Here is a 13,061-nt window from a genome sequence, read left to right as displayed (position 1 = left end):
AAAGTACATGGGCACTCCTTCCTGTGAAATAAGTGGGCCATTGTAGCCAATTATTTTCGAGTTTTGATTTTGAAAACCATGAAATTATATTACAATTCATTACAATTTGTGATTTGTGGAGTTCTGATATCTGTTTTTGCATATTGCAAATGTCCTGGTTATACCTGTTTCCAATGGAGAAAATGTCAGCAGAAAACATAAAAAGTTGTTGTTTCTGTGTAAACAAATTTTCAAATGATTTACAGTCCTGCTTCAGTTTAAATTAGACCTTTAACCTTCATAGGAGGGAAACTTTTGTTTTGTATTTTCATAATGCTCATGTTTGTGAATTGCAGTTTAATCAGGGTGAAAGACATTTTGGCCCCATCACAGGTGAAAGGGTCAAAATGTAATATTTTCAGGTGTTTTATAATGAAAAGGTATCATGTTTCTAGACAAACCCAGCTTCTATCTCCAGTCGAAGTTGATCATTTCAGGAACTGCCAATCATGTTTCGAAGGATTGCCGCTATTTGACCATTGCCTATGTGCCAATCAAGTGTCTAATTAGCTGGGAAGGTGTACAGCAAGATCCAGACAAAATTGCGTTATGATAGTTAAAGTGCATTATTCTATGCCAAAATATGAATCCTTAAATATTTATTTTGTGCACATGATTAACAACATGTCAACTGTAAGGTTTCTCTTAATGTATCAAAAAAAAATTATTAATGGCATCAGTGATGTTTTCACCGTCACATGGTGTACGAGTTATACCAGAATGGTCATATGAAACGCACAAGATTTTCTTGCAAGTTATCTCATCAGAAGAATTTACAGAAACAACGAGAAACCCAAATATTATTTATCCACAAGTTACGAATAACGTGCAATATTTGCTTTAAGATTACATTTTTTCCGGTGTCCAATAGTTTGAGACAGACTTAAACGCACAAAGGAGAAAGGAGAAACAGAAGATAGATATAGAATGTCGAGATCGTATATTCTGTTTTAATGGTCACGCATTACGTTTATGTCCTCTTGTGTTTGGAATGCATGCCTATGAAAGACACCTGGCATTAGAGAACAAGGATGACCCGGGCTTTGTACGATACATATTCAGATTTCTTCAGTAGGCTGATGTATAACGTGATCCGTTGTGTTCCGATCAAAAAATACTGTCTCCGTGGAACCTTCCTACTTCATGTAAATTCTTGCTAACATGGCCGTCCTGGCTGTACACAGTGGAACTTCGATGGGCGTACCCGATCTAGTGAGTTTATATCTATGAGTCGGACTGCCTACAACACGCACGCCGACGTTCTAAGCTGGAGTGGCGTACTGCCGTCCTGCTGTAGCAATTTCCCCGAAGATGGCGGCGTGTAGACGTGTTCAGCTGCTCCTACTGTTGATGTCTGTTTCGATCTACGTATGCCGCGTTCGCGGAGCTAAATCGCAAGGCAATGGCAACCTTAACGTTAATGTTCCCTCGAACAACGGAGTTCCTCAATTTCCAGGTGCAATGGCACCTGCGGGAAATCCTGTTCAGGCAGCCGGGGCCTCGCAGCCCCGTCGGGCGACCGGCTGGAAGCTGGCCGAAGAGGAGGCCTGTCGAGAGGACTTGACCCGGCTTTGCCCGAAGCACACCTGGAACAATAACTTGGCCGTTCTGGAGTGTCTTCAGGATAAAAAAGAGGTGAGGCTGGAAAGGGGCGATTGTGTGATTGACGAAAAACCTTGGGTGTGCCTGCGGTTGGGGATCGAGCGGAGCAGAGATGGGTGGATAGATGGATGGATGGAGGGAGGGGGTCTGTGTGGTCTGCATCAATTGCTTGCGGTGTCGATGCGACGGCGAACGGACTGCACTCCGATTCTGCAGTGGGTCTCCGATTCAGTTTGGCACGGTGTCCGGGAAATTACTGCTCCAGACACGCAGCACAGTTTTCTAAATATAAGCGAAGGAGGGTCCATTTTGTAATGGCATGGCTAACGTTAATGTGTGCTCGAAAAAATAAGCATAGTAGCTAGCCTAACGTTAGCTCGTTACGATGAGAGACAGGCGATACTATCGTTAGCTAGATTGTTAGCTATGTGGCTAAATGTTATGTATATATAGCTCATTTACATGGCCAGCGATGGTAGCTAACGAATCCAAATATTGTCCTTGGCTCCTAGTCTGAATAGCCATATCTAGTTAGTAAAACTTAATGGTATCAAACTAGTTGACGTTTGCTTTCCTGAGTCAGTAACTCTGTGCCAACAGTGTTATAGCTTCAGGAAATACTGTAAGCTCGTTACCCGCTGTGAAGGCAATTGTAGTGCTAGTTAGCTGATCTGAGGGCGATTGCGTTAAGATGCCGTAGCAAGCCAACATTCGACTGTTCATTTGCGCTCGCGGGTAGCGCTCTTTAGCTATTTTGTTTCTCAGTCTGTGGAAAACTACATCACTGCTTTGCTACTAAGTATTTATAGTCCTTAAGTTTTGAACCATGGACATTTTCTTGAGCTTGGTGAAACGCTGTTGCAGATAACGCTACGTTTGTTTAAGCCAAGATGGGACACAAGCCATGGAAACAATACAGCGATGCCGATTGGTCAAAAATCAGATGCGGGATAGTTTTTGACATCGCTGACTAACGTCAAGTTGCTTTATGCCTTATTATTTTGTGTTTTAGGACTAGACTGATCATTAAAATTTTGTGCGATTTAAAGCCCCGAGAATTTTGTCCCCATAATTGTTTTTCATTGTGTTTACCAGTAGGCAATTGACGTGTTTTTTATTTTATTTTATTTTTTTAGTTTTCAATGCAATACACATTACCCTCTCCACAGGGGGATTTAAGTTCTGTTTTAACTTAAAAGGAGCTAGGCCTAACCATAATGACAGGAGATGACTGTGTATGAAAAAGGGCTGTAATTCCGACACGGATCACCCGATATGGATGTGGATACCCTCAAATTAAAGTTGACTGTCTGCACTTTAACTGGTATTAATTCCTTTTAAACAAATTTAAATACAATGTGCTGGGTGTGTGTGTGTGCGTGTGTATATATATATGTATATACACACGCACGTATACTCACACACAAACATATATATGTGTACAGGTTGTGTTTTAATGTACAGAGTGTTGGAATTCAGGCAGATGAGGTAACTAAGGTAGTCAATAGCCTGGTCTTTATCGCGTTGCTGACACTGATGTTGAGTGGCATCCTGTATGAACACTCTTCCCCTTCCCCCCCCTGTACCTGCAGCATACTGCTAAGCGGAAGATTGGCTTTGTCTCCGTGCGAGGGAACAGGCCCGGACCCGAAGTGTCTATTGGGTAGCGTAATTTTATCCAGCGGTCCCTTGCTCTTTTCGCAGTGGCTTCGAAGCGCGTTTCTTATTTAAGCGCTGGCCGTGCTGGGGACGGAGCGGAGATGTTCGGGTTGGTGCGTCTCGGTTGGATGTTCTGTGCGGGGGCTGCCGCAGGCAGAACTGGCTCCGGCCCATACCCTCCGGTGCCAGTGTTCAGACAAGCGGAGCTTTGGGCCAGCCTGCTCCCACTGCAGTGTGTGTGTGTGTGTGTGTGTGTGTGTGCGGTAGGAAGACGGGCGATTCCCAGTTTGCTTGGCTCTTTGCAGAACCTTAAATCAACCCTCTGGACCCCCCCCCCCTGCTCTGGTGACCCCCTCCCAGTGCAGTCACAAGGACACCATGATCATTAGCTGAAGGCAATGGAGCCATTTAACTGGGGAAGATTCTCCAACAGCAGTTTTACTGTGCTTGCCCCTTTCACTGAAGTCACTGACACCGATGTGAATATAAGCCTGTCTGTGCCCTCTCCCCACAATCACATGTTCAACCCATGTGACATCCTCCTTCAGCTCTTTCTTGGTTTTTGGCCACGCTACCTAAATGTGTCCCTCTTATTGTGTAATGCGGTGGCTCAGCTCTCTCATTAACAGAATAATAAGCGACGCACGCCTGCTTGGTACGTCCTCTGTGCCGGTAACGCTGATTTAAATAATTTAAAAATAAAAATATTTGAAGGCTGATTGAGCTTAAGAGGGGGCTATTGTGCAGGGGGCTCAGGGGCTTTGGAGCTCATATAGATTTGGTAAATTGGAGTTCCAGTTAATGAGTCCACTTTATCTTTTTTTGTTACCCGCCCCCCCCCCACCCACCCAATTTCTGCCATCACAATGTCTTCAAGAGAATATCTTTCTTTCCTCCCCTTGGCAGTGATTATACTTCAGTGAGTTGTCCAGCTACAGTAAGTGTCACTGATTTAAGGTTAACTGATATCGTTAATCAAATTGTTCTCTTCAGTGTGCAGGACCCAATTAGAAGCGAGCCATTAAGCTCTCAGGTCACTGTTGGCATTGAAACACTGATTTAGACATGGTCATTTTTAGCTGGAACACGTAGAATTCCACAAATGATGGCAAATTAATTATCGTTCCGCCTGAAAATGTATCTAGATGGAACTGGCATCATCTCGGAAGAAATGATCTGATTTCACAACTACAATCAGATTTGAAATCAAGAGCAAATATAATTTCTTTATAATTTGGGGTACAATTTTCACCTGTGCCACTTAAGGTGAAGTTACAGTACATCCAGTGAAAAGTGACCAGGGTGGTTTGCCTTCATTCCATTCTCCTACCTTTCTCACTTCTGTGGAAGCAGATTTCCTGTAGTCTTGCATTCCTTGCAAATATTTAGCTCGAACAGGTTCTTGATTCATCAAATTATATTTTAAACTGGGCTGCATTCCCTCCTCTAACAGTCTTGCTGAAGAACATTGGTAGTTACGCTTGAGCTGTATGCAGGCAGTTTATTTTGCGGTTGTTAAATTGTTATTGCAGGATTGTAGTTGCTATAGTACCACAGTTGTTGAGAAAAGATGGGCTTTCGCTGTCTGTCCCTTGTTTAGATGTGGGATTTGATGAAAACCCACACCATAGCTGCCAATTTTACATTAGGGTGTGGTTCCCGGTTTTATTGGATGCCAAAATGGGCACTTCAGGTACTAGAACCATCAAAGTCAATACTGTTAGTAATAGATGTGCACAAACGTCTTTGGGGCAGAAGTGCACTTGGTTTTCAAAGCCTCCAAGCTGCCAGCTGATGGTCTGTTTACCGATTTAACCAGTAATTAAGCCGAAAAAATTGAGGAGTGTGCAGCTGGAAATGAACGTACATTCTGTTCCGGGTCGTATTCTGTGAGCACTGGGGTCACCGTGGGCCAAAGCGGTCTGCTCGTTTTCCCTGCACGCTGATGGGTACGTACCGCAGAAGCCAGTGCACTGGAGTTGGCAGCCAGGGCCCGTATACTTTCCATTCAACTCTTCGCCGAATCCCGCTATGATCGCGTGAGTGCCGCAGTTACAAACAGCTGCCGTGAGCGATGTGGCTCGTGGTCACGTCTGAGACCCCAGAAAATGGAGAACAAGCACGGCCTCCCCTGTGATTGGCTGTTGGGTGGTCACGTCTGAGACCCCAGAAAATGGAGAATAAGCACAGCCTCCCCTGTGATTCGCTGTTGGGTGGTCACGTCTGAGACCCCAGAAAATGGAGAATAAGCACAGCCTCCCCTGTGATTCGCTGTTGGGTGGTCACGTCAGAGACCCCAGAAAATGGAGAATAAGCACAGCCTCCCCAGTGATTCGCTGTTGGCTTTGTGCTTATGAGAAATGCTGCCCTTTAGTCTTTGGTCTGAAGACTTTGGGAAGCAATATGTGGGTGTGTTGGTATTGTCAGGATACCAAAATAATTTAGGCTCTGGCTCCTATACCAGTGAAAATACCACACATCTGATATTATAAGATTACCACAGCACACACAAAAAACAGGAGCGCAATTCCAATTCTATAAGATCGCAACAGCACTCAGAGAAACGTCGTACAAGTCGTAACGTACAGGGGTGGAACATAAGGAACATTCTGTTATGGATAATAACGTGTTTGTATGGAACATATTGATCAAAGCTGTGTGTAGTTCACTGTCGAATTGGAGCTGAATTGGAATATGGTTATGATGGCGAGGCAAGTTCCCAGCGACACAAAGAGTAAGGACTGTTGTATTTTTGGAAGGGCTTTCATTTATTCATTTGAAACCGAGGGATGAATCGACAATGATTGCCTTTATCGCGCGCAAGACCGTCTTAAATGACATCAGACCTATCTGCTGGCCTGTCTTGTCACTTAAATGACTGGCTGACTTGGTCTTTTGCACAAATGCTTTGTGGCGTCTGTGAGTTTTGCCCTTAGCATCTGCTCTGTAAGGGGAGTAGAGGCGTATTTATTTCTGGCCCCTGTGTTGTCCACGTGTAAGTTTTTTTTTTTTTTTTTTTTTTTTGATATTCCACTCTGCTCCTCACAGAGAACATGGCATGAGACCCAGATGACAGAAGAATGTTTTTATGTTGAACAGTTTTCATTCTGATAAAGAACCTGTGCATGTATGCGTGTGGGTGTGTGTGTGTGTGTGTGCGCGCGTGTGCCGTGTGGTGGGGAGGGGGGGTGGGCATGAAGATGGGCTTTAATGAGAACTCTTTGACGTTGGTTGCGTTACTATCACCGCGAGTCCATTTGAGTGTGACAGTCCTGTTATCCCTCTGAATCGTGCTTTCTCAGGAGCGTTGCTGTGCTGATTTAATGAGGTAAAAACGTTGCGTGGCGTAACCTGTGCTGCGGTGGGGTCTTCGCGGTGACTGCCGTTGACGGGGCCGGGGGCGGGAGCTCCACTAACCGACCTTCCGGGCCTCGGGAGATGACGCGTCGTCATCAGACGATCGGGCCGCGCTGCCTGTTCGCGCGGTAATTGCTTTGAGAGAACGCAGAGAGCCGATGGGCCGCAGTGTCTTGGCTGAGGGAGGGACGGTGATTCTGTGGCTTGGGTTAATATTCACGGCTCGATCTGTGGCTGAACGGTGTGTCATTAAAAATGTGCAGCAGAGAGGGCCTGGTAACGGCGCTGACCGGAAGCAGGCAGGGCTGAGGTTCCTGTCTGGAGGAAAGTGAGTATTTCTCGCTTCCTTTTGGGTGAGGAGCCCTGCAAACGAGGCTCAGTGTGAGTGTGACTCTCTTTGAGAGTTGCTGTTCTTTAGCTGTATGCGGGCTCAGGCACGTGGCAGTTTGTAGTTTTTTTTTTTTTCTTTTTCTCTTTTCCCTCCATCGTCTGGCCGTCCCTCGGCAACCTTGTGGCTCTGTGCTTTGTGCTGACCACAGTTTTGGAACGGGGGTGAGACCTGACCTTTTTTTTTTTTTTTTAAACTGAAGGCTTTTTCAAGAGTGCATTTAAGATTGTGCACCAAACCAAAACCATTTAGCCTCTTTCACAAAATAGTCCTGCATGTGTGGTGGATTATGCTAATGTTATGCATCATGCAGTTAAATTGTATATTTCATAGCATGTATGCTTCTGGTTGTTCTAAATTCAGAATTAGTGGTGGTAAAGCTGCCATTGCACTTTGGCAGAGGGGCAGGTGATGATTTCTGGCTAAATGTAGGCATTGCACTGTGATTTCAACCTTCCTTCTCATCATCTAACCATGTGACTGCGTAGCCTGGCAGGCTGTTGGTGGCAACGGTGTGCACTGGCCTGGTAAATCCCCATTGTGCAAGTCCTAGACATCGTCTGCTGCAATGCATCCTGAGGTGGCGTCTTTACTGGTTTCCGTTGACTTTCTTGCTGAAACCCTAGATTGTGATGCTTCCTGTTCAGATAAGGCACCTGATAACGCTCTAGTCGTCGTAAATATAGCCGTGCTACAGTCATAGACGTTTGCATGATCACAGGCTGCTAGAAGATCCACGTGGGAGTCGAACAAGGTTTTGTGGAACCAAGTTCCTGCGGAGCAATTTTTCATTTGGCCTGTAAGATTGGCCCCAGCGACATGCTCATGGGGGGTTTGCTTTTGAACGTGTGATGAAGCACCCCCTCCTCCTTTGTCTCTCGCTCTGTGTGCTGGAAGGAGGCGGTGCTGGGTGGCCTCGCGCGTCTGCAGCTGGGCAAACGCCACCAGGCCGTCGCAGTTTGCTCAGATGCACAGCCCGCCCGCCCCCCCCCGCCTCCCCATTCGGCCTGTCGTCAGGCAACTCCGCCGCTCTGGAAATGGATAGCAGATGTAAGAGGCGAAGGTTGACTTTCGCAAGGAGAGAACTGATGACCAGAGCACCCTGCTGGGGACCATTGGCTAAAGGCTATGGGGGTATTATTCCGATTTTTTTGGATACCCCTGCTGAGCTCTTTGATTCAGCAATGTTTGCTGGCGTTGTCCCTGGTCTGCCTTCGAGTTTTGGCATCCGGATTCATCCGTTTTGAAGCTATTCAGAAACTAAACCAATTAATCTCGATTGCTTTGCGTTCGTGCTTTTTGATTAAATACTTAGATCAATCTAGGCTTTTAATAGTCGTGCAACGTCATAAAAAGAATTGCTAATCCTCCATGTGCTGATGTTTTGATGTGCTGGGATAAAATTGATTTGTGTTCCAGTTGAGCTGCAGGGGGGGGTTTAGGGTGGTTTAGGCCCCCTGGAGGCTACTGTAATGTGTAGCAGTTTGTGGTTGAAAAGACGGGGTTGTGTGTGGTTTCTGTTTGAAGGGGTCACAAGACCTTGGCTGCTCTCTGACTGTGTGCGCGTGGGTGTGTGTGTGTGTGTGCGTGTGTGTGCGTGTTTGATAAACCTACAAGCCAATCGCATCACTTTTTCAGCAGGAGCGCAATAGGAACTGCAGCTGCTCCTAGGGGACTGTAGTGCTGTGGAATGTTATTTTAGGATCTCGACATACAGAAGTTTATGCAGAGTTCAGGTCGCGCTGTTGCCACATGAAACATCTCTTCTCATTTTTATAAGCGATATGATGATGTAATTCCCCCTCTTCCCGTGTTCCAGTGTGACTCCAGAGCCCCAGTGGTGCGGCAGTTATCTTTTGAATTCTGGGGCACTGTGTCAGAGTAAATAAGCGAGGAAATGTGAGATTTGTTTGAGGTTTTCTGTGTGTATTTGCATGTTCAGGAAGAGCTCCCCCACTGGGCATGCTCACATTTGCCTTGCCTAGATTGCAAGGGGCCTCGTTCATAACATCAGCTTGGAGTTCATCCCGAATGTGAGAGTGTGATCGCTTATTAAAATATAACTACGATTTATAAAATGTCCAGATCCATAAATACATGTACTTAATCCTTCCTACACATTCGCTATCTGTTTGTAAATTATATATCATCCTGAAATTTTGTGCCCGTGAACAGGCTTATCAACTCCACCTACTAACGCCCTGAAATGTCCTACTGTGCTTGGGTTTTCTGCTTTGTAGAAAACACGACCTGCTTTCTGCTTCGTTTCTTCTCTGCTTTTTGTTCCTTCCATAGCATTGGCACGTGGTATATAATTGCAGTGTAGCCATTTTACATCTTTCTTGTTTTCATAGTTGACAGCAGTGTCAATGTTATACATATAATTAATGCATGGCTTTATATTTATTTTATTTCTTTGGTGTTGTCACTGACAGCTGTATGGTACAAGTCCTCTGTTGTTCGTTTTCAGTATAGCTTTCAACTTCAATATATATTTTCTGTTTATCCATCATTATTATGTCTTGTATATTTAAATAGATTTTAAGTATTGAATTCATAAGGGTATTATTATTATTGTGATTATTATAATTATTATTAGTATTAGGCTGTCTGTTTTTCATAAAGATTTGATAATGTTAGCAGCTAGTGCTTCAATAGCCTAATTAATAGCCCACATTCTGTCTCATAGTGCTTATCATATGAAATCTCACGCTTACGCGAGTGACTGCCTACACTTCTCCTTATGTGAGAGGATTGGCAAAATATTCTCACGTCTGGGGGGTTAAAAAAAATGTGCCGAGCCTGCAGTACATTTGCATAGCCACAAAGAAAAGTTAGCACACGCTCTCTGGAGTTTGCAAACACACAAGAACATTGTTAAGTTCCATAAAACTCAATTTGTGCGTCGATTTTCACACAGGAACAAATCCTGCGAATTTATAATCAAATCCACGCACGCGTTATGAACAAACCGCCAAACCTGTTACCCACGCCAGATGTACCACCTCCGCGTGAAATGAGGTGGGGTGGGTGGGGGGGGAATTAATTTGGTTTCACCTTTTTAAAAGTGTTTACGTGTTCGCTGCTCTATTGGAGATGCCTGATTTGGCATCGTCGTAGTCACCTTGAAGGTGGCGGTCCCCGTGGGAGGGGTTTCGGCGTGCGGAGGGAAACGGGGAAAACTCTCGGCAGAGCAATGTCTAGCCTGCTGCGGAGCCCTGCTGAACTCAAAGGTGTTTTCTCGCCGTGTTTCTTGCTGCGGTGGAACTACTGACGGGTAGGTGTACCACTTCAGAAAATATTTCCCGCGGAGCCGATTGAACGAAATATGCGAGTAAGAAATACGCTCGCTTTGAAATGCTAAGCTTCAGTTTAGTGTGGGGAAAAGCACTGTGCTACTGCAGGTCTCGAAAACTGAGGAATTCAATCCACTCAGTATGATAATTTGAAACAATAACTGCAATTGAACAATCGCAAACAGCTGCATAGGTCCCCAAGGCAATTTTAATAAATTACACCGATGCTATCAGTTCCTTATATTGACAAAATTAATGTGTGTAATTTCCGTTCATGTATTTATTGTAAACCAAAACTCCAAGCCAGTGGAGGAGCTGCTGGTTTATGGAGAGATTTTCTGTGTAAGCAGTCTTGAGTGTTTAAAATGAGTGTTGACTACTTCCTCCTGCATTTGCAGTAGTATTTGCGCCAATTCCGTTTTTTTAAAAAAAATTATTATTATTTTTTTTACAAAAGACATTCATGTGATTCAATGGAGGTCTTTAATTTTTATTTTCAAAAAGAATTTCACCCTCCTCAAATTTTTAATTATACCCCCCAATGACAGCTGTAAGCCCCCCCTCCAATCAATTTAAGATCCTCTGGCAAATCTGTAGGCCACGACCATGCAGAGACTCCAGAATGTGTGCAGCCAGTCATGGTTTCTGTTCTCTCTTTCTCTAGTCCACCAGCTGTGCTGCACAGCTTCGCTCCCCCCACCCTCGGCCCCACCCCCTCAGTTGACACCATAGCCAATTACACGTCACCCTGCAAGGCTGGCCTCAGTCCATCCTGCCGCCTCATGAAGTAATAAATGCTGTATTCTAAAATGGACAACATATTACCGTTCGTATCAATCGCTTTCTTTCCATCTTATCACGCTTTCTTGTTCGTTAAGTTGACGTGTCGAATGTGGCCTCGCGCATTCGTCACGGCTAAATAAACTCGTCTTTTTCGCTTGCGCGCGGTGTATGATATTTGGATTGGCTCTCCCGTCTTTAGCGCTTGCGTCACTCTGCTCCTGCTGCTTCGTCACTGTACCAGAGGAATCGGCTGATTTATTATGGGCCCGTTACCTTACTGAAGAGCTCCTACTTCCCTGGCTGGTTGATAGTCCCTCCAGGCCTGTGAAACCTGACCCTTTGAAATGGAATTTGTATAATTTGCAAGCTGGTTCATTGCAGGAGTCAGTTATTCTCCCTTCTAGGCACCCCACAGACTGCGTGATTTAAGGTTTTATGGGTTAAACGGGGTGAAATTTGTCTCCATCCAGTAGCTTTCTGTCAAGGACATTGCACACTCGTAGCTATAAACTGTGCAAAAAAAAAAAAAAAGGCAGTTAAAATTGCAGTCTGTGTTCTGTGCAGTAGGCCTATCATACTGTACCCTGGTTCTAGTGAAGGATCGAGAGGTAGCCTACTCATGAGCAATACAAAATGTCTTGTCATACAATGCGAACTGCAAGGAACTGACATGTTCTACAAGGAAACCTGACACATTGAAAATGACCTGACCGTTTTTCTGTTTATTGTTGTGTGGATACATCCTGAACCCTTATACCCCACATGACATGGTACATTCCTCGTCCAGTGCCTCTGGGCAGTGTTTGCTTTACTCTTTCTCCCTGTTGTCTTTGGCCATTCGCTGTTCATGGGCCTTTGTTGTTCTTCACAGTTTTGTGAATCGCAAGACTTAACAATTTGCGAAGATTTTGCAATCCTCCACAAGCTCGTAGGCAGTTCAAAGGCCTGCAGACTCCAGACACCCTATTTTTACAGCGCTACTACATCAAGATTCTTGTTCAGAGAGCCAGTATGAAAGCTGACTGTGAAGAGCCATTGATCTTTGATTATATATGCATCTGTGTGTGTCCATCTGAAAGTGTGCAGCATCTGCCTCCGGATGAAATGGAGGTCATTTAATCTTCACAGAAACTCTTAAGAACTGATGAGCCAACAGCAGGTACTGTTTCAGTTTGCAATAAAAACCGCTGCAAGGCTGTCTCTTGTAATGGAGTTATAAAGTGCGATTGTAGTGCACAGACTTACTCTAAGTAAGGTCCATCATTTACTTACGTTATTGCTGTTTTTCTTTTTACTACAACCAGCAAATATTTAGTTAGTTCAAATGAATAGCGATCAGATGCCCTGAAGCTCTTTATTCAGCTCCCGGAGGGGCGTGTGCCGTGCCCAGAGGACGCTGCGCTGGAATGTGGCGTGTGGGTGGTTTACGGGGACCCTCCTGAGAGAACGGGGGGGGGGGGTGGCGGTTCAGGTGTGTGAGTCACGCTCGGAGCGGCGGTGTCTCCTGCCAGCTGGCGCTCGCGCGACTCTCACGCTCTCACCCGCTCGTTTCGCCCGCACAGAACCCGCCTCCCCCGCTCCAGAAAAAGGCCAGAACTGACGGATCGTGCCTGAGGGCCGGGCGGCAGCCGGGGCGACGGCGACGGCACTTCCAAGGGTCTGTTGCATCAAAGAGAGAAAACGCACTCGGCTCTGTCTTTTTTTTTTTCCTCCTTCATCTCGTGGCCCGGGGTGTGTGGGGGAGGCGGGCGGCGGCGGCGGCGGCGGCGGCAGTCTGGGGCGCCGTGCTCTGGTGCTGACATTTATCCCGCGGGATGCGTCGGCTGGCCGCTGTGATCTGAATGAGAATAAAGCACGATCCCGCGCTCCGCCTCCACGGCGCCATCGCTTGGGTTCCTGCTGCCGCTCGGGTTGTGCGCTGCCGCTCGGGTTGTGCG

General features: G+C 45.7%; 1 protein-coding gene across 1 annotated transcript in view; it reads left to right on the top strand.

Annotated features, from left to right (window-relative positions):
• Positions 1-1,004: 1,004 nt before the first annotated feature.
• Positions 1,005-13,061, top strand: part of LOC118215241 (Golgi apparatus protein 1-like) — a 50,094-nt gene continuing 38,037 nt past the window's right edge. The window contains exon 1 of the mRNA XM_035395810.1: positions 1,005-1,674. Within this exon, the coding sequence (XP_035251701.1) occupies positions 1,351-1,674 (324 nt within the window). The 5' untranslated portion in view covers positions 1,005-1,350. The remainder of the gene's footprint in view (positions 1,675-13,061) is intronic.

Source organism: Anguilla anguilla, chromosome 16 (assembly GCF_013347855.1).
Source record: "Anguilla anguilla isolate fAngAng1 chromosome 16, fAngAng1.pri, whole genome shotgun sequence".
Taxonomy (NCBI): Eukaryota; Metazoa; Chordata; class Actinopteri; order Anguilliformes; family Anguillidae; genus Anguilla; species Anguilla anguilla.
This window is presented reverse-complemented; position numbering and strand designations above follow the sequence as displayed.